General features: G+C 51.7%; 4 protein-coding genes across 4 annotated transcripts; all 4 read right to left on the reverse strand.

Moving 5' to 3' along the window:
* Positions 1-782: 782 nt before the first annotated feature.
* Positions 783-2,471, reverse strand: LOC112900139 (lateral signaling target protein 2 homolog). The gene is made up of 2 exons (XM_025968903.1): positions 1,777-2,471; positions 783-1,674 (listed from the first exon to the last, which is right to left on the reverse strand). The coding sequence occupies exons 1-2, from the start codon at positions 1,908-1,910 to the stop codon at positions 1,425-1,427; spliced, it is 384 nt and encodes a 127-aa protein (XP_025824688.1). The 5' UTR covers positions 1,911-2,471; the 3' UTR covers positions 783-1,424.
* Positions 2,472-4,158: 1,687 nt separating this feature from the next.
* LOC112900012 lies at positions 4,159-5,161 on the reverse strand. The gene is made up of 2 exons (XM_025968707.1): positions 4,850-5,161; positions 4,159-4,728 (listed from the first exon to the last, which is right to left on the reverse strand). The coding sequence occupies exons 1-2, from the start codon at positions 5,077-5,079 to the stop codon at positions 4,572-4,574; spliced, it is 387 nt and encodes a 128-aa protein (XP_025824492.1). The 5' UTR covers positions 5,080-5,161; the 3' UTR covers positions 4,159-4,571.
* Positions 5,162-11,679: 6,518 nt separating this feature from the next.
* Positions 11,680-12,663, reverse strand: LOC112900208 (protein MARD1-like). The gene has a single exon (XM_025968989.1). It carries the CDS (start codon positions 12,378-12,380, stop codon positions 12,096-12,098), a length of 285 nt encoding a protein of 94 aa, XP_025824774.1. The 5' UTR covers positions 12,381-12,663; the 3' UTR covers positions 11,680-12,095.
* Positions 12,664-14,278: 1,615 nt separating this feature from the next.
* On the reverse strand, positions 14,279-15,404 carry LOC112900211. Its single transcript, XM_025968993.1, has one exon. The coding sequence runs from the start codon at positions 15,182-15,184 to the stop codon at positions 14,879-14,881; it is 306 nt and encodes a 101-aa protein (XP_025824778.1). The 5' UTR covers positions 15,185-15,404; the 3' UTR covers positions 14,279-14,878.
* Between the last annotated feature and the right edge of the window lie 9,550 nt (positions 15,405-24,954).

The following is a 24,954-nucleotide window of genomic DNA, read 5'->3' on the forward strand; positions in this document are numbered from 1 at the left end:
TTGGAGCTTGAGCACCGAGAGGTCTGCTGCTTGCCTGCTTCTCTGAAAATCTTCGGATCCTCTCCGCTGACTCTACTGACGAGACGACCTGGAGGAGCTATACAGAAAAGTTTGCGGTGTGTGGTTAAAAGAGCGTGCACATCAGGAGGAGGGGAAAATCATGGAGAGCATTACTTTCTTAAAAGGAAAAGAAAAAAAAAGAATCACGGAGAGGATCGAGCTAGTAGCGGTCTAGCGGAGGAGGTGCACTGCCAAACGGGAATATGCCGGGTGTGCGGGGCAAGACGCCGGGAAATCAGGCAGGAAAATCTCTCGTAGGATCCGTGGCTCCGGATCTTATTCCCCTGCAACAGCGATGGCATCCAATCAAACGGATCTAGTAACCGCTAATGCGGTTTTTTAAAAGGGTCTTGCATCGCCTCCAATCACCCGTCGTCAGCCCTCGATTTCTTTACAACGCACTGCTACTCAAGATGTGAATGCCATCAAGATGCATGTTCAGACACTGTGATCCTTGACATGTGTATGCGTATAGACGGCACGCAAGCCCGTTGATGCGAGCCCTTGAGGCTGCAGCTCTGACAGAAACTTCAGTCCTGTCTGATGAGCTACAGCCTACAGGCTTCTGTTCCGGCTGGTGTGTTACAGTAGTATATGCTCTGCAGAAGCTTGTGGCTTGCATCAGTGACAAAGGCACATGGTTTGTGAGTTCATTTCCTGAACTTTTAAGCTGCTGTTATGTTGAGATCTCAAGTGCGGAGTGCCTTTTCTTTGTGAACAACATTGGGGTGGAGGATCCCCACCTACATTTCATAGTCAATGATGGGTACATTGCTGAAGGCACGGCATACCGAGCAGAGATTACAGGAACGGCGAAGGGATACAACTCGGAACACAAGAGCGCCAGCAGATAGATGGATGGAGACTGTAAAGATCAAGATCTTCAGTTGTGGTGCAGCACCGCTCTAACCTTCTGAATTTCTCTTCACATGTTCTCCAGCCCTCCGCGCTCGCTCTTCTGTTCGGTTCGTATTTCACTAGGTTTTGCCTCGTATTTTCTTTTACAGTTTGTACATTCAGAGTATAAATTACTAGTCTGGTAGGAGAAAACCGTACAAATTTCATTCCACGAAAGCAAGAACTACAGCCGAGGCCAGAAGAAAGCGGTGGTGACGCCGTGCATCCACTGATTCATGGCCGTGGCTCTACAGTTCTAGCCTTGGAGGACACTACGTAGTTGTAGTTTGAGCAAAAAAGAGCCCGAGCCAAATCGCTGGGCCGTGTAACTTACGCACTAGCGCAACCGATCCCTAAAACCGAAAGGATTCCGTCTCGTGCTGTGCGCGTCAGAGCAGAGCTCGCGGAAAACGACTGGCCCCCGCGCGGCGCGGCGAGGGCGCGGCGAGTGGTGGCGCGCTCGTTCCTCAGACGCGCAGCGCGGGCGCCCGCGCGAAGCCGGCGTCGACCCAGGGGTTGGCGTCCATGCCGGGCTTCCGCGGCTGCGGTTGCTGGTGGTGGTGGTGGTGTTGGGGGTGGTGGTGGTGGTGGTGCCGGTTCTCCTTGCTGCGCGCGGACAGCGCGTGCGCCGCCGCGCGCTTCTTCCGCCGGTGCTTCGCCCTGTCCACCTCGATCTGCTGCTGCCTGCACTCCTCGCTGCAGAACGGCGTGTCACCTCTGCAGATCGGTGCACGCATCGACATACGTAAAAAAAACAACAAAAAGAAAAGCTGTGGTGGTGAGATATCTATGGTTCGTGCCGTGGCGTGGCGCGGCGACCTGTACATGAAGATGTCGCCGGAGAGCGACTTGGCGCAGAGGGAGCACTCCTCGAGGAAGTGGTGGATCTGGACGACGTCCGCCTCGTGGACGTAGAACATGGACGACGGCTTCATGGCACCGCTCCCCTTCATGTCCGCCGGCCCGCGTCGCTGGGGGACGAAGAGGGAGCACCGCCGCGCGAGGCGAGGCCTGGCACCGGATCCCAAGGAGCTCGGCTTGGTTGCGGGACTCCCTCGGTGGCCGCGCCGCGTAGAAATAGTGTGCCCCCCCCCCCCCCCCCGGGCCCGCGGCGCGCCTATTCTTGGCACCGGAACGAGCGAAACGAAGGAGAGGCTGCATGCTCGCGGTCGCCGGGAGCCGGAGATATGAATAGGCGCCGGCCATGGCCGAATTAACCACGGGCTCGATCGTGTCTAGACTCTTGACACGCGAGGAAATTTGACGAGCTCCTGCCGTGCCGTTCTTCTCTTCCTATGGTCTTGTTTGAGGACACAGATCAACGGGCCACTCATTGCATCCACGCTCCTGTCGTCTTAGCAAAGGGGAACATAATTATTAGCGATGTCAATGGGCAATCGATGATCACAATGAACATGCTCTCGCTTGCATTGCCAGCTTCGGCCTGCTCATCCGCGACATGCGCCTGTGAAAAGACAAGCTGACCGTGTCAACGCCTCCCTCTTTCTCATCAGTTTTTAGAAAGGGAAGAAATGACACGGCTGTAACACATGTACGAACCCAAATTTTCTACTACCGAGGCCACTGTCTCGGCAAGGCGAAACGAGGACATCTCTGCTCTGAGAAAAACATTCCAGTCGCCTTCACCGCGCGTCTTTCACATCCCCAGACGACAAGAGCAAGCGCACATCGTTTCTCTATACCGGCCGGGCGCCATTAAAAACCAGTGGCGGCGTTCCAACCATGTCCACCTCCACGAGGTCGACGGTCCACTCCCGTCCAACGCCGAGACACCACCACCAACCCGCCCCACAGCGACGCCCGTGCTCGTCTCCTTCCTGGCATCCCCAGACCGCGGCAAGGCCGGGGCATGGCATGGCATCACCGTACGGCGAAGCCACATAGTGACACAGGCTAGCATCACATGCGCGGACGCACAGACGTGGTGCCCGCCCGGTGCGTGTAGGTAGCGGAGGGGGCAAGTGCTGGTGCGCGCGGCCGGCCGGGGACGCCAGAGCAGCATGCATGCGGAGGCCGCCGGTCACCACGGCGCATAAGCACGTGCGGCGCCGGCGTGGGTGCCCCCCGAACCACCGGCACCGGGCGAGACGCCACTCGCGCCGTGCTCCTTCCTTCCTTACGGCCAAAGGCAGCGGGGTGGCGACGCTATGCGTTCGTGGAGCGCGGAGGAGCGGAGCCGGCCCGGCCGGGGCGGGGCGGGCGTAACGTGGCGGGCGGAATCCGAGTCGTTTGTTTAAGGCCTGGATCGCACGAAAGGATTCCCGGCGGCACATGGGCGCCAATTCGCCGGGGGTTGGGGGTGAATGTGGATGAAATCTACGGCCTGGCCGAGAAAGATTTTTGTTTAGCATCGGTGCCAAGTGCCAACATGCTTTGCGTAAGACTAGTTTTTGTTCACGGTGAGGGGCGCCGGTTGAGCTTGGCTGCTTCAGCGCGAGGTCAGGCGCTCTAGAAGCACGGACGCGGGTGCTTCGCGTACGAGGGCAACTCCCTGTTGTTTTTGTATGTGGAGGCTGGCCTGTGGGCCCTGAACCGGAGCTATGGTTCCGGGGGTCCACCTGACAGGGATGGTTAGTGGATGTGTTAGGAAAGACAGGGAGCGCTAACTGTGCATTTTGGGTATAAAAATCGCCATTGTTGGTGGTAACTAGTGGTGTGACATCAGGCATGCAAGCTTCCAGGAAGCAGGCCTCATGGGTGACATGATGCTCAGCTTGCTTTGCGAGTTCTTTAATTATTACTGCCTCCGTGCTCCTTTCTTTCGTGGAGCAACCGTCGGATTCACAGGTTCGAGCTCAATTTTTTCAGCACTAAGGAACGAACTCAAAGAACAGATTCCCCCTAGATTTGCTTCTCTTTTTTGTTCGAGAAATCTCCATGGCTTTGCATGCTGCTTAGCTGCTCCAACAACAAGCAGCGTGCCCTTAGTTCTGCATTCCTTGCGCACAGTAGGAAGCGATGGTGACCCGACTGAGGTTTCTGCTGTAGCATTGCGACCGGAACTCTGTTCACAAGAACAACTGGACAATTGGCCCCTTCAGCACATCTTCAACGAAGAACTCCCCAAAACATCGTTTCACAACAAATCATATGATCCTGTTGCGGCAGTAAGCGGGAAAAACATCAAATCGAGAGGTCACCAATTCATCGGAAGGAAAAGTAGAAGACAGCTGAAGCTGATGATGAGAAATCTGAGAGTGCTCTTTGTGCCTCTCACTTCTTTTCATATCGACAGGTTACACGGCAAACCCAGACACGACCGCGGCACAACCTGCTCGCACGCACACTTTTTTTTTGTTCCGTGCAACTGTGCAGAGGAACAGAACAAGGACTAATTCACGCTCGAATCAACCCCTCCATCTCCATCTTTCAGAGATCAAAAGGAGGAGCTCGTTCGATTTCATAAACAGAGACGCAGCCGCTTCGGCTCTCCCTCCCTCTCCCCTCTGCCTGGCCTTGTGTTGTGGCCTGTGGCCCTCGTCTCCGTCGAGCTGGTGACCCGTGACCGCGCGTGATTTTCACACGCATCGTGCTTCGGTTCTTGAGGTACAGCTAAATCCTACTACGTTTTCCGGTGCTCAAAACTTTTTTCTTCACCACGCCCAGATGGGGATCCTCTGGGGGCTCTGCTTCTGCTGCCGCTGCCGCTGCTGCTCGGCCCTCCCCGTCTGCTTCAGCCGCTGCTCCCTCGCCTCGTCGATCTCGATCTGCTCCTGCCGGCACTCCTCGCTGCAGAACGGCATGTCACCTCTGCGATAAGGAAAAACAGCCGCGCCGCCGTCAGCAAACCGTTTATTCCTCTTCAGAGATCTCTTGCAGAAAAAAAAGGATCGATCTCAAGTGATCGGACCAGCACGGTGCTTCTGCTGACCTGTACATGAAGATGTCTCTGTTGCCGGAGAGGAGCTTGCGGCAGCGGAAGCAGATGTCGAGGTAGTGGTGGTGGCCGTGGAGCTCGTCGGCGTCGTCGCAGGGGTCGCAGAACATGCGCCCGGGCCGCCTCGGCGAGGCCGCCGGCTTCAGCGGGGTGGCGGAGTGGCCGGAGAATCCGGCCTCGAGGTCGCCGTAGGCGTCCACGGAGACGGGGTTGTAGTGCGCCATTCCCTTGGCTCTGTTTTCCTCGGCGAATTGGTGCTCCGCTCTCTCTTTTCCGGGTGGGAAAGGGGAGCGATGGAGTGCGGGGAAGACGAGAGGGAGGGACTTTATATTTTGGAGGGAGATGCCGGGGGGGGGGGGGGGGGGGGGGGTGGGGCGGGGCGGGCACTTGACATTTCGGCCCCTCTGTTTCCCTTTGAAATTTAGTAGTGGCCCTTCACGTCTTTAAGCCCAAGTGGAACAATGAATTTGCATAATTGCCCTGGGTGGTTCAACACCAATTTATGAGTGTAGCTTTGTGTTCCTTTTAGATGGCGAGATGGACGACATATTCCATCTAGAACTTGTCTCCGTGGCAACTAAATATGTTCTCATTTTCATTGCGATAGCTTTACTAGTTTATGTGATTTTATCTATGAGCTCGAGCTGTTTGAGCACACATCCCTATTGGCAGGCATGTAACTCATGTTAACAGCTTGAGTAAGCTAGTAGTGTGTGAAATTTTAAGAACTGTCTATGCACACAAAGTATACGGCCATGCTTTTTGAACAAGTATACGCCTACGCTGATCTCATTAGCAAAAACGACAGCACAGTAATTAAAGAGCCACTTGGGGCAAAAAAAAAAATACTTCACCTAAACATTGGTTTTCTTACAAGGAAATGCTCCGTGTACAAGTAAGGAGTAGTTTATACGAGAGGGATACTAGTCCTAGATTCTCGTCACCAATCCTGAATACACTTGACACACACGCACACAAGAACTCTATCCTTGCATTATTCCACCTCGCGAGAAATGATTTGGCACGCATAGCAGAGCGCCCCCTTTCGCTAGAAGGTGGGGTTAAGCAAATGGCCAAGTTGCACGACCACCCACAAAGGCCCCCTGGCCCCTGGCCCCAGTACTTGGCTTTGGTCCTGCTAGGCTGCTACTGTGAATCATCAGGTTGCGGGTTGCCCACAGCAAGCAAAGCCGGGGCGAGCGTACGGCACCGGCACTGTTCCAAGTTTCCAACGAGCGAGCTCATGGCCTCATGGGTCCAACCAACCACTTGACACCAATTTCATTTCTTCCGCTTTTCCGCCCACCGGCCCGGTTGGTTTGGCGCTTTCGACGCAGGGGAGCGCACGTCACACCCCGATCCGATGGATGGAACAATCCCGGGTCGATGTGCCGCTGCACGTCACTCGCTGCACGGTGGTTGGCTCCTGCTCTCTCGGTGCCTGGCTCCATCTCCTGATCTCACACCCATCACCTGCGCTTAAACTAAACAAAAACGGCTTGCGTGGCTGCTTGATTTGGCGGCGCTCCTGCTGCTGCTCGTCGGCTCCACGGAGGCCTCTATCTTTCTCTCCAAATTGCAGTCGGAGCTTAGTTTACTCGAAAGAAACCGCCCAATTGCCATGGAGGTAGGGCCTGCTTCCTTTCCCCTCCGTCTTGTCGCGTCGTGTTGTGTAGCGTGTGCGCGGCGTGTGGATGATTGGCCATTTTTTCTAGGCGTGCCATGCAACTAGCCGCGATAAAAGGCGAAGCCATGGGTGCATGATTACACGGGAAAACGAATACCGGATCGAGTGTTGCGGGGGATGGGTACTCGACAGCATCTGGCGTGATCCAGTGGGTTGGGTTTGCTGGTGACCTGAAATCTATCAACTCGATGGAGTGAGGAGGTTCATCTGTTTCATCAGGTCTTTTAAGAAGCGCTGCTTGCAGACGTGAATGGATTACAAGGTGGTGGAGCAGACTCATCCTTAAACTAAGATGATGGTTGGGACTGGGAGATACAGTTCACGGGGGCTAGCTTGTCAAGAGAATTTGAATTTGTTTAGGGGAAACACGTTTATCTCCTATGTCACTACCAACGAAAACCAAGACTTCTTGATAAACCTTTCAACATAGATATGTTTATATTGACACATAATTGCCGGTTAACCCCTTTCTTGGTCGTATTACCAAGGAGGAAATGCAGGATTAGTGCTAAACTTATCTGCCTTTCTCGGTACTTCAAAGTTGAATACCACTGCTCATATGGACAGAGGAAAATCCCGTCTAATCATGCGATTGGCGAGATTTATGGGGAAATTAGTACAATTCTCTACTTCGATCCATATGTACTCGGAGGGAATGGATTTATCCAAACAAGTACTAAGAGATATTTATCCTACGGCATGAGCAATTCATGGGTCCCTTTCTTTCTCTACAACGACTGGTTGCATTTCTTATTTAGGAGAGGTAACTTGCCGCGTACAGTTCAAGGACTAGTGTAAAAATACAAGAAAATCTAGGGCAGATACAAATACACATGTTACATGGACCTTTCTGCAAAATAGCATTTTTTTTTAAAAAAAGCCTCTATTGAGTGCTTATACATCATATACATACGGTATGTCCTTATCAGGTCGCTTTCTTTGACACCCAATACATTGGATGGAACCTGTCATGATAAAAAAGAATCCTTCGCCATCAAGCTCTTATGAAGGCAACATTTCTAATTATTTTTCCTTTTTATTTTTTTAAAAACGGTAGATCAGGGCAATTCAAGTCATCAACCACCTTAATCAAGTGGGAGTAGGTTCCATGTTAATGATATCAATAATTGGCCATTCTTTTATCAGTTTTGCCTGGTCAATTTTCTGTGCTCACTTGTCACCTCACTCGCTCCTCCATAAATAAAAAACGGCACCTCTTAAATTTGAACAGGTACAGGATCCTTTCCGCCCCAGAATTTGTTTATACAGACAAAAAAAAGAAAACTTTTGATTACCAGCCGGTGGTTTCATCGACGGGCTTGATGGATACGTGTTTTGTTCCGGCCCCGGGCGCGTCGCTTTCAGCTGCAAATGAAGCCGGTGGCCGGTGGCCGGGGCCAGCGCACGCAGTATCGTGCGGCGGAGTCGCCGTCGCCATCACCGGGGCAGTGACACTCTCTCATCCGGCCGTCCCCGCTGCTGCCTTGTGCAGATTTCTCGTGCCTTTTTGACGTGGCTGCTGTCGCCAACCTGCAGATCGCAAGATTCACCAATCACCACAGGGAACAACGGGGAAAAAGGACGGCCCCTGATGTGCCAAATGCAGCATGTCGACATGCCGACATGGAGCTGTGTGTGCTGGGCCCCGCCTGTTCTTGGACGGCCGTTAAAATTTTTGGCACGGGAACCCCGTGTTCCAGATGATAGAAAAAATGCTCAAGGCCTAGTAAGCATCGTTAACCAGCTGGTTTGACGCATGGTTATTTCTGACAATATTGTTGTTCAGATGATCAGGCACACTTACCCGGAAAAGAAAATTTTCAAACAGGCACTTTTCAGCATGTGTTTTACTACTTTGTAAGCTCTCGAGTCAAAATAGAACTGCACAAACTAGGCAGGAAAGTGTTGCAGGTGGCAATAGAAGGAAAACGGAGTGCGATGGGCGAGTTCGTTTTCAATGGTAGGAGATCAAAGATCGTTGAACCTAACTGCTCCCCTCCCCTGGTCAAACAAAGCGTCCTGTTGTGACCAGATCACTAAACAAGTGGTCAGTACATGTAGTCACGCTACTTGACTTAGCGCGGTCAGATGAACGGATTTTTCAGACCCCCTGGTCACTGAACAAAAAACGCTCTTGGCCATTTACTAGATTCCTGCAAGAGAAAACTAGAAGGAGCACAATAATGCAGGCCTGGCTGAGTCACGGGTGACCAAGAAAGATTCTTAATTCCTGTAGAAAATGCCCTTCATATATGTATTATCAGAGAAATGAAGAAGAAGCACAGGAACCTTTCGTACGACCTGCAGTCACCGAAAATTTCTGAAACACATCAATCAGTTGTATTATATATCTTGGCGCCAGATTAATGCTTTGATTGATTTCGTCTCCTATCAGAAACCGGTAAACAAAGCACCTAACGGTACCACAGCATGGCCGATGAAGATCCCTGGAGAAAAACAATTGGGGATACTCAGAAATTGAAGCATCCTAGTTTTCTAACGTCTAACAGGAGGCAAATAATAAAATTCCATCCGTCTCGACGTTTCTTTTGACGATTGACAAGAACTGTCGAAATTAAAATTGCACTACCAGAAAACCATGGATTCAGCGCCTCAACCACCCAACAAGAAGATGCAGAAATGAATTCTCTTCCAGTAGCTGTCAGAGTTGCTCCCAAGCAAGCTTTGACGAAGCACCGAATATTTCCTGGCTTTGCCAAGCTAATTATTCCTCCCCAGTCAGTAACAACACTGCTGCATCCTCAAGTCCGTGGGCCGGCAGGGCGTCCGAGAGGAACAGAAGATGATGGATCCTCCTCCAACTGACGAGCGGGCCATATAGCTACTGTGATACCCCCTAGAGAACTGGTGGGGCCCGCATGCTGCATGGGCTTGACTTTTGGCCGCATGATTAACCAGCAAGAACCAAAACATGGCCCAGCTGTTTGTTCCCTAAGCACATTCCCTCCAGCTCCTAAACAGCAGCAGCAGCTCATAGTGACAGTGCTCAGCTACTCACAGCTGACGCATGCACGTGCACGAGGACGCTGGATCTCAAGTCCTCCCAACCGTCACACGTGTACTGGAGCTGGCGGCCTAACCGACCCCGATCATCAAACTCCTCCGAGCAGTGCCAATTCCTTCCTTGCTTTCCTTGCACACCAATTAACCCCCATTTTTAAACTAAACTACTAGGCGCCGCGGGTTGAGAATCAAACACGAGCACGGATTGTTCCTCTTTCTACCAGCAAAAGAGGGGCTAAACAACGCAGGAAGCTGGCGTGGAGGAGTGGAGCCATGTGCTCGAATCCACAGCATCAGGCAGGCACGGGCAGCCCCCCTCTACGCTTTGCTTTGGGTTAAACTAACGCAACCTTCATCGCTCGCCCATCGTGGCCCGGGCGCCGCGGGGCTTTCTGCCCACCCATGGTACGGCAGCGGCACATGGCTAGGCGCGCCCAAAGACAGTCGTCGTTCCACGGGCCGGCCAGGGATGCCCTTCCCTTTTCTCCCCCGACGGGAATCATGGCGGGTGCTGGCGCGCACGCCATGCCCCGCGTGCGGCGATGGGCCGGCCGATGGCGGGCGCCCGGCCCCCGGCAGAGTCCCGCCGGCTCGTTCGCTTTCTGCCGCGGGGTGCGTAACCGCTGACGTCACACGGGGGTGGGTCGCGGGCTTGGGCGTCAAGCCGGGGGGGGGGGGGGGGGTGCCTCGCTGCCTCGCTTCGGGTTGTTTATGCGAGAGCGTGCCAGGTTGTGTGCTTCGGGAACGGCCGAACGGCGGATTCGCTTTGGCTTGACCGCTTGAGGGAGAAGCACCTCTCGCGCGCGGCTCGAGACTCGAGTCAAGGCTGCTTTGGGGACCAACCATCTCTCGAGTAGTCGAGGGATTCGTGAGCGAGGCCGTGCGTGGAGGCTTTGCCGGCGAGGCCTCTTTCCGGGAAGCCGCCGCGGCCTCGTCGAGATCTGCGCTCCTGCTTTGCCTTCTATTTTTTTTTCTTTTTACAGAGCACGGGTTTTGTTCGGCTAGGCGAGGGCGGCCGTTTCCGCCGAGGGGGGATCTCTGCCTTTCGCACACGCATGGTCGGATACAGGGCACGACGCGGGGTATCGAAGGGCTCGCTCCGAAAGTTGTCTGGGGGAGTGCGGCGAACTCGACGACGTGTCCGGCTCCGGCCGGCCACGTGATGCCATTGCTAGGCCGTGACCAGGGGGGCACGGCTGCACGAGTCGTTGCCTTCGTTGGGTGTGGGCGGCGCCCGTACTGGCTGTGTCAAAGGCTGTTTACTGTGGCAAACTGACACACATGTTGGGTTCAAGGTTCATGCACGCGTCCGATGCAGCAGGGTCAAGGTTCTTCGCTTACGGACCACGATGTCACGGAAGATCGAAAAATACCTTCCTTCCATTTTTCTCCATCTCATGGTACGCAGTTTGGAAATTTCGCAGCTTACTATCTTACTCCCACCATATTCCTCATTTAATGGAGTTTTCTATACATAAGGAGGCGCGATATATCATAATGGCGGCGTAATTTCGGAATCCACACTTAGTACTAGTTTCACAATGGGAGTTTGGGGAATTTGCATTGCAACATGATCCGGGATTCTATACTAGTTTCACAATCAGATCACAGAAGATGGCCCTAATATAGCTTACGCAACATATCATTTTCATCAATATTTTGCATAGCAAGGCCGTCCAAGTAATTTGGATTTAAACGGTGCTGTTCTGATGTTCATATACTTCCTTCTGTCCTATAAAATAAATTATCCTAAAAATTTTAGGATAAATAAATAAAAGGGTAAAATAACCATATTTATCCCTATTTATATCCATATTTGGTACATGTACATGTATTTTCTAAATAGAGTAAGATAAATTTTTTTGATAAATTTTAAATTCTAGAATGATTTGTTTTTTTTACGGAGGTTCGTTTTAGGACCGAGCGAGTACGTTGGAACGCATGTACGAATTGCCATTCCATAATTTCTAGGAAATTTCTGCAGCTTCGATTGAAAAAAAAAGGTAAAACCCTTCCTAGATGGTGTAAACCGTATGAGCAAATGCGTATGGTACGATGCTACTAGCATCGGCGGTCCACCGTGTCAGATCAACAGTGAATAATCGACGTGTAGTTCAGGCAAGGCAATGCTTTTCCTCAAAATTTGCTCAAATATGGAAACAAGATTCCCAAATGCATTGGATTTACAGAAGGATCAAGGTGGTGTACAATGGAAGCTAAAAACACTCGCGCACACCCGATGAGCCAAACACCAGAGCGTTGAACAAGGGATTGTGGTGCCTAGTGGGCGGCTCAGATACCCAAAGCCACAAGCAAGCAGATCCGACGAACTTCCTCCCCCATGTCCCAAGGTTCTTCGCTCTCCGGCGCCGATGGGCAACGCCGCACTGCTCAAGCCAAGCTACAGAGACGGGGGAACCGATGTCCTTTGTCCCACCGGCTCCATCGACTGATCTTCTTCATGTGCTGAAATCTTGTCGACACACAAGCGGAAATCTTCCATGCTTTTTGCAGGCTGCGGCAGCGCGTTCAGGTCGCGACGGACACCTTCCTGGACTCCTGGTGCCGCGACTCCGCCATGGCCGAGTACTGCTGCTGCCTCCGGGCGGCGGACCTTGCGGCCTGCCTCGCGCGGATGGCGTCGAGCTGCATCTGCTCGTGGCGGCACTCCTCGCTGCAGAAGGGTGTGTCCCCCCTGTACATGAAGATGTCGCTGTCGCGGCCCAGCGGCTTGGCGCAGAGCGCGCACGCGTCCAGCGCCGGCACGCTGGGCTCGCAGAGCGGCTCGGCGTCGAAGAAGAAGGCGGAGGCCATTCTGAGCAGGAGTAGGTGCTGCTGCTTCTCTAGCTAGCGCGTCCTTGAGCTCCGGCTGTCGCTGCTTCGGTGGCGGCGGAGGACCGGAGGAGGAAGGTGGTGCCTTTGGAGGTGAGGTGAGTTTTGGAGGCGGAGGCCGCGCGGGGTATATATGGGGGAGGGCGACGGGGAGGGCGACGCCGATGCGGCTGGGTGCGGTGCACGGCAGGGGCGTGGGGAAAACAGGGGTCAGGGCGCGGGGGAGACGGCCCACGGGTCGAGCGATACCGCCCGCCGGACGGGCGGAGCCACCGAACCAGGCCGGGGGAACGGAATGGAGCGGTTGGGTTCTTTATTCCCGCGGCATGGTGCCGTGGTTGGCTCAGCCTGACCCAGGGACCCTCCCTGAGGAGGAGTTGATGGCCGTCGTGTCCGTGCCTGCGCGCGTGGCCTGCGCGCGCAGCTCCACCGCGACGAGAACGACGCGGGGGCGAGGCACGCTCGACCGCGACGTGGCCCCCCGGGGTGGGGCCGTGGGGTGGAGGGACTCCGGACTCTGGTTCCCAAAAGGAACACATCGGAATCGCACCGGGGCGTCCGGGTACTGGACGAAAACCGTGTGCGATGCGATGCTACCACACAAAAAGGGAAAAGTGCTCCCCGTAGTGGACCAGAAATACCACTTGCCCTTCCACTTTGTGCAGGAAAAGCTACGAGCCGAATTCCATCGAGTCGTATTGATCAAAGGAAAAGAGGTCGGAATCGTTCGCGACAAATCTGCGCCATTAGGCAAAGCTCCAAGCTTTGGCTTAAACAAACGCAGATCGTCCTGCCGCCGGTAATGAGGGAGCCAGGCCTTTTGCCAACATGCGAGTCAGGGACCCGCCGTGCGCCCGTGCCTCCACATGGTTAGGCAGGCTATGCCCGCAACGCAAATGATCGGGAGCACGGCCCGGCTAGTACTCGTGCCTTGGCAGTATTTTTAGGGCTTGCTTTATTACGGGAATCTCGGGGACCGGGGCATGCCCGCCAGGCGGCGCGCCGTGGCTCGTCGACGCCGCGGGGACCGCCTGGCTGGCAGGTGTCCAATAGCAGGAGGCGTTTGCGTCCGCGGTGACGATGTGGCCACGCACTGACGGACAGGCTGCCTGCTGCACGCGATCAGAGGCTGGTTGTTTAAAAACGCTCGGGGGAGATTTGCGGATCGGGGAGAAGCTGGTTGTTTAACCGAGAGAGTGCCAGGTTTCGCCTTGGCGGGGCGGGCACGTCTTGCCGTAGGAGAGGCGAGGCACCTTGCGATCCAGATTCCATCGGGTCCGCCCCGGCCGGCAGGCTTCGTCCCGGGGAGCAGCTTTTCTCGAGATCTGCGCCTGGCTTGTTTAACTTTGAACTTCCAGGAAGTGTGGCTTCACGGAGAAGCATTTTGCGTTTCCGCCTGGTAACGGGAGCTTGTAGATCTCTCAGATGATAACTGAACTACTAGGCGGCTACCTGTTCCTGGTGAAGCGACTGACGATGCGGCCAGATAAAAATCAGCATTGCGTGGTGGAAAATGCTCGTGACTCGTAGTGCCTGGTGTTGGCGGCGCAAATAAAATTGTTCTTGGAAGTAGGGAGTATTCAGCTGCTCGCTCTCCGTCACGCTCACGCAGGCGTTCGTTGCAGAGCGGATGGAAACATGGAAAGCGTGGGGCTACTGGCCGTGCGCGCCGTCCACACGTGCTGCGTATGCGGTGACTCACGTCCTACCTGGAGCTGACCGGGCACATGTTCCGCTGGGCGCCCGCTACTTCCAGCCTGGCCATGACGCTCGGAGGATCTCCGGTGACTCAGCGATGAGTCGAGAGGCGTACGCCATCAAGTAAACTAAAAAGAATAGGAATTGAAATGCTCAACGAATCGGACGGGGCTGCCTTGATGTGAATCCTCCACCATGATATTTTCTTTAGTCACTTGACTGAGAGAGTGACAGACAGGTCATATATCTGAAGACTGAACGTTCCCATACGGTCGAAGCAAGCAAGTGGCAACTGTACAGATGACGAAATTAGCAGGCTCGTGCATTTGTTTCCATGCAAACCAATTCAGGCACATAAAAATAGTACAACATCTCATGGCAATTAGTTTCCAGACCAAACTCTTTTCTCCGTAGGTGCATGATTTTTCTCAAAAAGTTTTGGCTTGAAATTTGGAAACAAGCTTCCCAGATGTACAACACGGTGTTTGTAATCGGGCTGAATCCTACACCCGGCACTATGGCACAAACGACCCAATAGGAGCTCTGCTGGAGAGTGCGGCGGCGGGCGGCTGAGAAGCCCAGTGCCTCATGGAAAGCATACGAGCTAACGCGGATCATTCCTCCGCCGGCACCGGCCATCACCGCGCTGCTCAGGCCGCGCAAAGCGTGACGGAGAAATGGACGCCCCTTGTGTCCCATCAGGTCGATGCTTCCCCGTATCTTCCGGAGACTAACCAGACATTGCTCATCAGGTCTCTGGACGTGGAGCAGCTTCCGGCCGTTTAGCTTGCCACCGCGGACACCTTGCTGGCCTCCTGGCGCCCACGCCGCGACTCCGTTCCTGACGAGTACTGCTGCCTCCGGCCGGCGGGCCTTGCGGCCTGCCTGGCCCGGATGGCGTCGAACTGCATCTGCTCGTCGCGGCACTCCTCGCTGCAGAAGGGCGTGTCCCCTCTGTACATGAAGATGTCGCTGTCGCGGGCCAAGGATTTGGAGCAGAGCGCGCAGGCGTCCAGCGCGGGCAGCCTGGGCTCGCCGAGCGGCTCGGCGTCGAAGAAGAAGGCGCAAGCGAGGTGTGCTGCCGCCATGGCTTGGGCTTCGCGACGTGCGTTGCTAGCTGCTAGAGATGACGGGACTCGGCGGGGGATGGATAATCTGAGGGCTGAGGCTTTGAGCCCAGTTCTTGAGGCGGGGCCGGTATATATGGTATGGCAGACCGGGACGGGCACTGGGCGCCGTTGCTGCGGGGGCGCCGCCGTGCAGGAAAAACAGCGAGCAGTCTGGCACTGGCGGCTCACGGTTCCGACGGGTGCCACCAACCGGGAAGGACGATCGACAAGCGGTTCCCATTCTTTATTGCGTCATGGTGTAGTAGTGGCTGCCTGGTTGGCTAGTTGGGACGGCTGCGGGAATGCTGCGTCCGCGCCACGCACGCGGCTGACTCGGCTCCGCCGCGACCGCGACGAGGACGACTGGAGGCTGTGGGCCATGTCTGACGCGGCTGTGGGTGGGCCGGTGGGGTTCGGATTCCCAAACACACACCGGCCGGGAATCGCACAAACATCCGTCCCTGTTACACGCAAAAACCGTGTGCATCAAGGGAGGCGAAGCAAGTGCACCACCACTTGCTCCGATTTGTGCAGCAAAAGTACCAGGAGAAAATATTCCGTGAAAAAGCATACCAATTTGCACGGAACCAACACCTTTAGCCCATTGCTCAGGCCCCAAACTTTGGCTTAAACAAACCTAAACATCTTGGGGCTGATAATTCGTCCGCCAGCCCTTTTGCCGACCTACGAGGCCGGAACCCTGTTAGGCACGCAAATGATAGAGGGCACTTGCGCTCAAAAACAAAAACATCAGCACGGGCACTTTGTTCTCTCATCAGGGCTTCGTTCTTGGGGGAATATTTTGAGGTGTGGTGCAAGTGCAACTGTGCAAGCAAGCCACCACCACTCCACCAGGCAGCACCTTGTGAACGATACTGTGGGGAACAAGCAACTGGTGATTTTGTACTCCTCCTATACATTGAAAACTCTGAAGAGAATCATGAGGAGCGGCTTGAAAAAAACATGATGAATAATTTCACCGTGACAAGCGTGCGTGTACATCTTGGAGCAGGGGCCTGCACCCCACGGTTGCAGGCGCGCGGCTCAGGATTCCGTCGACAAAGCGGTCGAGCAGGCAGGTTTCACCCGGGGGAGCAGCTTTCTCGAGATCGGCGGCTAAGATTTGTTTATAGGTGGCTTAATTGCGCCTGATAATTGGAGCTTAGTGATCTTTCAGAACGTAGTTGGAATTCGACTAGTGCGTAGCCTAGTTTTTTTTTTTCAAACCAATTTTATTTTTTTCCGAACCAATTGCATAGCGTAGTTGGTGAGAGAGATACGGTGGCAGACGGGGACGAGGCAACAAAATATTGATTGGATCGTTGAACGGACCTGACGTGGTTGTGATGCGTTTCCTTCACTTTGGTCTTTTGTCTAGTCACCTGATAGACTGATCACGCAATTAGTACGACGTCCCGTGAATAACGGACATTATTATTCAGACAGAACAAGATGCTCGGCACAGACAATACTTTTCCTCGAAAGTTGCTTGGGAATTTGGAGACACGCTTCGCAAACGCTTCAGATTTATGAAGTGGTTGTCAGTACAGTACTCTAGCTGAAACGCAGACATGACCTCTATGGGTGTGTTCGTTTCGCACTAGAGAGGTCTAAAACACAGACCTACAAAATTAGAGGTCTAAATATTTTAGAGGTCTAATATTTAGAGGGGTGTTCGTTACAGCCCTCTAAAGCCCTCTAATGTGAGTAAATTTACAGTTTTACCCCCCTATCCATGCAATGTGAGAGTAAATTTATGCAAGAAACAAAGGAAGAGAGAAAAATTCAGTTATTACACTCTCAGCATAGTTAAGAAGAACAATTTGCCAACTATACCTTTTTCAGAACAGGGACACAGTTTCCTCACAGTTGACTGAAACATGGAAATAGTGATCAGATGATGAGGGCACGGTAGCAGGCAAGCATACTCCAGCTGCATATATCATCACTGCCATGCACCATCACCTCTGTTGCAGGCTTGCACCTAACCTTTTGGCTGGATAGCATTACTACAAATGAACAAATCCTGCCATGACAAAGGTAGCGACCAAGCTCGTCACGAAAACTTTCCAAGACATCAGAGACACATCAGCAGTTTCCTCCCAATTCAGTGAAACATGGCAATCTCCATATCGTCTCCATGCCAACTCCAACTGGTAGCCCAATCAGAAGCAGCACTATCCATGCTATTGATGCCCATGAAGCAGTCATGCAGCTCTCCAACCCAAGCTTTAGTGCCAGGATTCTCAAAAAGATACCCATAGCTAAGTATAGCACATTTTAGAACAGAATACTATCCCAAAAGTCAGTTGCAGAAACTTGTAACTTCTTATTGGATGAATACAACACTGACAGGTAGTGGCATAAGATACAGTATAGTAAGACAACAAATCATCGATCTAAACAGAGTTCAGAAACAAATTCTTATACTTGGTTAGCGTCCACGATGCAATAGAGTCTTCAACAGAACCACCAATGTGAACCAACTTCAAAAGCCATCCATCCATCAGCATGCCTTCAAGAAACCTCTCTCGTACAAAAATAATATGAGGAAGATGCTGAAATTAACTGCAGGTAACAAAGCCAAAATCTGGAACAGGAAATGGATAGAGACGAAGACAGATGTAAATGCTGAAGTTGCAGATACGTGAAAGAATGCCAAACCATATAACTATACTGGCGGAGTCAGGAACAAAAAAGTTCAGCCAATTCAAACACTATAAATGTATAACAGACTTTAGTTAAAATTCAGAACAACACATACCGGTGATATAACTAGGTAGTAATGGTGATTAATATAAATCATATTCAGGAAAAGAAACAACTTGTAATGAAGCAAGTACATGTTCATACCTAAATTAGTGGTTGTTGTATAGAGCTGTTGCTATCCGATCACGAAAACCATTCATGGTCTCGTCACTAGGCGGCTCTTCATCCTGACCATTTGTAAAATTATTTGAGTCGTCGGAGATATGGCCCTGTGGGATGTACTCATCGAGCTCCGCTTGGTGGAAGTCCTCATCGTCGTTATCATGTTCTCTAATGAAATTGTGAAGTGCCATGCAAGCTACGATAATTTTCGTTTATTTTGCAACCGGAAAACTTGGAATGCCATACATCATCCTCCACTTCTGCTTGAATACTCCAAAAGACCTCTCTACTACATTCCGAAGCGAAGAATGAGCATAGTTAAAAGTCTCTTTCATACCTCTTGCCATTGTTCCAAGTCGAAACTCTTGTAGATGGTACTTGGTTCCCTTGTATGGTGCCAGATAACCCAGTTGATTGGGGTAGCCCGAGTCCACTAGATAGTACTTATCTGCATGTACAGAGTAATTTCTCCATCCATATCATAAAAGAAAAGGTAGAATACTTAAGGATAAATCTAGGATACATTTGTGCAACATGCTTACCTTGAGGTGGATGTGGAAATTTGTCACCATACTTTGTCATGGCATCATTGAATACTCTCATGTCATGAACTGATCCAGGCCAACCAGCAAGAACGAAGGTGAATCGCATGTCAAAATCGCATACGGCCATGACATTTTGTGATGTCCTACCCTTCCGGTTAAGGTACTGCACCATGTTGTGCGTTGGAACAACAACATCTATACGAGTGCCATCTATCGCCCCTATGCAATTGTTGAATAGTCCCTTGAACCTTGTTTGCTGCAGCCGAGGGTGTATGGTACTGAATTCTGGGTCCCTAGGCTTTATAATTTCTGCAGCTAGCTTCACAAGTGCATCCAAAACTTTGGCAAAATTTCTGTGAATCGTGTCTAGGGACCTACCAAATATGGTCATAGCTTGCCTAACTGGCTGCGGTGTTCCAACCATCCAAAGAAACATCCCTAACGCCTCTCGGCTGGTACTCCTTGTGCTGGACTTTAGACCGTATGAGCCAACCAAGATAGCATGTAGTTGTACAAACAAGTCAGCATTCATTCTAAACATGGTGTGGCAATAATGTGGGTCGGCAAGCATCCTATTCACAAAGTCAAGACCACTCTTGGTTTTTGAGTAGTGTTGCATGCCATGAAACATACCATACATGAGCAGAGGTAGCTGTTCATTGAAGTCCTCTTCGTCGTCCTTAATCCACTCATCCAGTGAATCCTGAAACCCAAGATACAACGGATCAGTTGCCGAAAAAGAATAGCAAAGAATTGAATTTACAGTCATTGATATTGTACACCCATAGCTGAAATGAAATTGGTCTGAAGCAACACATCATTGATAGTCAACAACCATAACCGAAATGAAATTTTTCTCACACAACAACCATAGGCGAAATTAAATTGTTCTCACACAACAAAGCATGGAAATAAATTAGTCTGAAACCAAATCCTGCCTACAGTAGTGCACAACAGATTGAAAGACAATAGTCCAAATTTTCAGCCTTCATGTATCTCCTGACGAAGGCTATCCTTTGTTCAGGGGTTTGGCACTTGAAGAACAAGCGCGTCATGATGGCACTTCCGCAAAGGTAGCCCAGGGCCAAGAACTCTGGACTGCCAGGCTCAATCCCTGCTTCCAAGCCCCACTGGATCACAGCTTCATGCTGGGTGCTTTCCTGCTGTTCCTTCATCTTCTTCTCTGCCTGCCTCTCCTTCATCATTTGAAGCTTCATCCCACTAACTTCTGAGTTCTGCTTCACCATGGATCTGAACATGTTGAAGTATGCGCTCTTGCTCTTCTTTGAAGGACTGGCCCCAGTTGTGCTTGTGCTGCTGCCCCTCTTGTTGCTACCTGTGCTCTAGGGCTGTCTTCGGCTGGATCCTCAAAATAAGGAGGAACACTTCCTCCTCCGCGTCATGCTCCTCTGGTTGGCCAGGAACATAAGAAGATGTTCCGTCTACAGCAACCCCCTCAAAAATGTCCTGCAAGTGCTCCAAGTACGAGGGAGGGTCATACCTCAGCTGCTTCTAGTCACTAGCCACATCCTGCAAATTGGACGAGTACAGGAATCAATGCATGAGGACCCCGAGCAGCACAAACTGTTAAGGAAACACATGAACAAAACTTGGGCAACCCGAGTAGCACGCCTTGGAGGATAGACAAGTACCTTCACGTGGTCGTCCCACCATGAGTCGGTCGCCGTTGGCCAGCCATCAGGTCGCCTACCGAGCCAGACTTCTTTTGTATCAGTTTGATGAATCCGAACATGTTTTTCAACTGTGTAAGCCTGTTGCGGAACTGATCCGTATGATGCCGCAAGCCTGTTCTCCGGAAATATGCATCCGCTATGATGGGGTACGCGCGGTTGACCATGTGGCCGTTGACGTAGTTACCCTTGTTCTTTTGGCCCACAAGGATTGCACAAAGGATATGAGTATTGCGGGGTGTCCAACTAGCTCTATGGAATTGCTACATTGGGCAATGCGTGAACATGTTCAGAGAAACACAGGAAAAAAACACGCAGAGGAGAGTATGATTTGAAGATGTGGCGTACTATACCTCAGATCCTCCGTCCTCGTCGACACCGTTGTCGTCGACGAGCACTGCTTTGCCTCTGGAAGAGCCCGCACCACGGCTCCTTCCACCAACGGAACGTCCACCACCTTCGCGACGTCCCTCACGCCTGCCGGCCCTGCCCCCACCTCTTCCTCGGGCCGTCATCCGGCCACCTCCAGATCCCTTGCGCGATGGATGCGGAGGACGCCCACCGCTTCCTCCGGAGCCTCCATCTTCCAGGTTACCGCCGTCTTCTAGGTACCCTTGGTACGCATCAAGATGGGGGAACCTGGCGGACCCCGAGTTCAGGTCAAGCATGTCGAAGTCGAGGCGGGTTGAGCTGCTCCTCTATAGATCTAGCCGCCCCCCTTGCTGGGAGGGCAACGAATGCGCAGGGGAAAACGGTTCCGGGCTCGAGAAGAAGTCCCGGGTACCGTCTCCCCCATAGCAGTCGGCCCCGAAGCGGCCGTCCCCGTACCTGCCGCCTGGGTAGCCGCCGTCCCTGTAGCCGCCGGATCCAGAGTTGCCACCATCAAAGCCATCCATGGTGCACGAGGCGACGCTTTCAACTTCTTCCGACGGGGGGCGACAGATCCTGCGGCGCCGACGACCTCTTGTGCGGAGACGAACTCCCAGGACGAGCCTTGACCTTGCCGAAACGGAAAGCAGACGGGGTGCGCGCGGCAGGCGGCGGCGGCGGCGGCTCGGCCCAGCCAGTGCTCCTTCTGCTTCCTTCTTATATGATTGACATCTGAGACAAACACATAGCATGGTTGTAATGGCTATGCATATTCAGGCACTGAAAAGAAAATGTTGAGACCATGGTCACTAACCAGCCACTAATAAGCACCCCCAGTAAGCACTTGTTTTCTAGAATGAGTTCGAGTGCACGGTTGATGTCACCGAATGGTATATCATGCGTGACTAGGCCATCAACTTGGATTTCCTGATAAGTGATGAGATATAATAGTTACTACAGGCTTATGCTTCCTAAATCATTTTTTAGCTAAAAGCATCCAACCCCCATACAAAGATAAAATAAAAAGAGTAAATTATTTTTCTGGCATTCAATCCCAGGTGTCACAGCAATGGATAGCTTTCTACTTTTCTTAAATCAGTTGTGTACACAAGGACCATCCATTATGTGAACATGTATAAGGAAGAAAATTTTTCCATTTGCCTCTCCACCTCACATCACTCTGAAGAAGTGGCGATATACTATCATTATTTTTCTCCTTTAGAAACAGTTTTTTCTTGAGAAGTTTTCATAAGTACCTTGTCTGCATACTTATCCACCAATGAAGGTAGATCAGATTTAGGTCTCCATCCTCCAAACAAAGATCCTTTCAGTGTCCTTCCAGAGAGAAGGAATGCATAATGAGCGGACACCTCTGGCTTTGCTTTTGGTACCCCAAGAGTTATAGTTACTCCCCAACCCTGGCAAGTGGGAAATGCATATGAATAGACCGGAATAGAATATGTGAACTGTGATATTATGCAAACAAATGTGAGAAGAGAAACATAAGTGAACTATAATGCATGAATGAGATGTGTGTATTAGGATGATGCCAATGATATGAAAATGAGATGACATGCTATGACATGGCAATAGAAGAAAAATATCACTCCAAACAAGGAGGCAATACAATAATGGCACAACAAAGCTCGATTACTAATTTATAATCCTAGGGACCAATAAGCGAAATTTGCTCAACTAGGTACTTAACAAGCATAAATTATGCACACAGGAAATCTCAAAAGGAACTCATGAGAGTTGAATTTGCAGCAAAATTATCTTTGCGGAATTACTTATGTTATTTACAATTTTCAACTACTAGAATCAAGTTAAATCTTAGAAGGTACCCAAAGAATTTTCATAAATACTTAAAGAATTACCAGAGACAAAAGACATGATAACAAAGGTAACAGAAGTGGTTTTGCCATTTTATCACTTTTCAAACTAAAGTTATGAAATTAATAAGCTTACAGGGCAGAAAACTATTAAACACATTAAACCCTACCCAATAGCCTGGGGTTATGTAGACAAATTGCACCATTAGGTAGAGCATTTCACAAGGAAACTAACAAGATTTAATTTGGCATTTTTGGAGCATTACACAACAAGATAAGCAACTAACTTGGTTTAGAAAGAATAAATATAACTAATTGAAATATAACTTGTTTTATCTAGCGCTCCTGGGCGCCGATAGGCGGGCCCAGGCTGCCAGGCCCGGGCCGGGCGAAGTCAAGGCCGGGGCGCAGGCCTTGACTCACCACGGCACGGCCGGGGCGCACCCACGACGCAGCCCGCGCGCTAACGCGCGCACGCGGCGGCCGATGGGCGGCCATGCGGCCGGGGCGCGAACGGGGCGGGGGTGGCACGCGCACGGGCAGCACGACGAGGCAGGGGTGCTCGCCCGTGGCACAAGCGAGCATGGCGAGGCGGCGAGCAGCGGCGCAGCGGAGAGCGGCGTCGGCAGAGGGAGACGCACGTCGGGGAGAGGCTGCGAGCGGAGGTAAGAGCGGCGGTCGGTTGGGACCGAGCGAGGAGGAGGAGAGGGTGGTGCACGCGCGGGCAATCGGGCGGAGGCTTACCGGCGGCGGCGCGGGGGGGGGGGGGGGGGTGGGGGGGGAGAGAGGGGGCGGCGGCGGCGCGGGGGGGTGTGGGGGGGGGGAGAGATGGGGCGGCGGCGCAGGGGGGTGGGGGGCAGCGCTGGGAAAGGCGAGCGGATTAGAGTGCTCGCTGCCTCTAAAGTTTCTTGACCTCTAAACGTTCCATCCTCGCGCGCCTAGTGGGCCGTTCGGATCCCGACCTCTAAAGTTTAGAGGTTTCGGGATCCGAATGGCCCACTAAAGATGAACTGTGGTGTCATGAATGAACTGTGGTGTTCATTCATCTGTTCATTCATGACACCAGAGCCATCTGCCCATCCCGGCCTCTAAAGTTTAGAGGTTTCAGGATCCGAATGGCCCCTAAAGTATCTATTGGAGAGTGGGATGGGCAGATGGCTGTGGTGTCATGAATGAACAGATGAACTCGTACGATGCTTCCCGCCTTCCCTCCCGCGAGCCATAGGGCGTCGTCGGCGTTTCCTTGCTCAGGCCTCACAGGCGTACCAACCTGAATTACACCGGCTCAAATACGCAAGTCCTCTCTCAAGGGCTCCAACGTACTTCAAACGGTGTAACCCCTTGGCCTGTCGGGTAGCGTCCCGATAAACCACCGATACAGGATCAAATAAGGTTATCTCACACGAAGGTGAGTCCAGAGATACAATACTATCATGTTTTACATCACCAGAAATTACATTACAAGAGTTTCCAAAAGAAGTACGAAGTTCCAAATTTAGAAAAATTATTACAAACTGTTAAAGTTATGGTTTTTGGCAGCGGAAAACAAATGCGACAATTTACAACACGTCGTCAAGAGTGATGTCATGCTAAGCCCAGGCACGACATCACTCGGTATCATCAATGTTGGCCAGGGACAGATCCTATTCCATGGTCCAACCATCTGCAAGAGCACAGGTCCAAGATAGGGGAAGAGTAGGGTCTTCAAAGACGTTACCTGAAAAACATATAACTAGTAAGGCTGAGTATACTAATACTCAGCAAGGCTTACCCGTTTCATGGTATACTTAGCCATGTAGCTAGACTTATGAAGGCTTATAATAGTTCTGGGTTTAATTTCAGCTGAAAAGCAACAAAGAGTATGAGCTAACTTTCATATTTTAGCTTTAGATTCTAGTTTCATTACCATTCTAGGTAAGCACCTATGCTAGATAAGCAAGGTAGAAATTATCATCCATCAAGATTATTCCAACATTAGTTGCTGTTCTTACTCTATGTGGCAGGAGGAATAAGCAGTCTCAATCTCCGCGAGAAACGGACGATTCCTGAATCGAATTTCAAACCTTGCAAGGGTAAACCTAACTCACACGCTTGGAACATCCAAAGATCGTTCCGAAGCAACCATTTCCCTCATATTCCGGATTATGGATCAGGGCCACCACAAGCGACTGCAGGACCATACGCACACCAATTGTGCAGGACATACGCCTGTAGCGCGACTACATGACCGTATTCCTGTCTGATTTGCAAAACGTACTCCCACACGTCGGTGCGTGTAAACATAAAATAAAAGTCGAGTGGTGGAGACATGTCCATTTGCCGGGCCAATCAGGTACTAGGCTTACCGCTTTACCATATTTCGCGGCATGTGGCCAGTACTTTCAAACGCTTAGCCACCACTACCACACACTGCGACCTTATCAACTTTTAACAAAACAGAC

This window comes from Panicum hallii, chromosome 7, assembly GCF_002211085.1.
Source record: "Panicum hallii strain FIL2 chromosome 7, PHallii_v3.1, whole genome shotgun sequence".
NCBI lineage: Eukaryota > Viridiplantae > Streptophyta > Magnoliopsida > Poales > Poaceae > Panicum > Panicum hallii.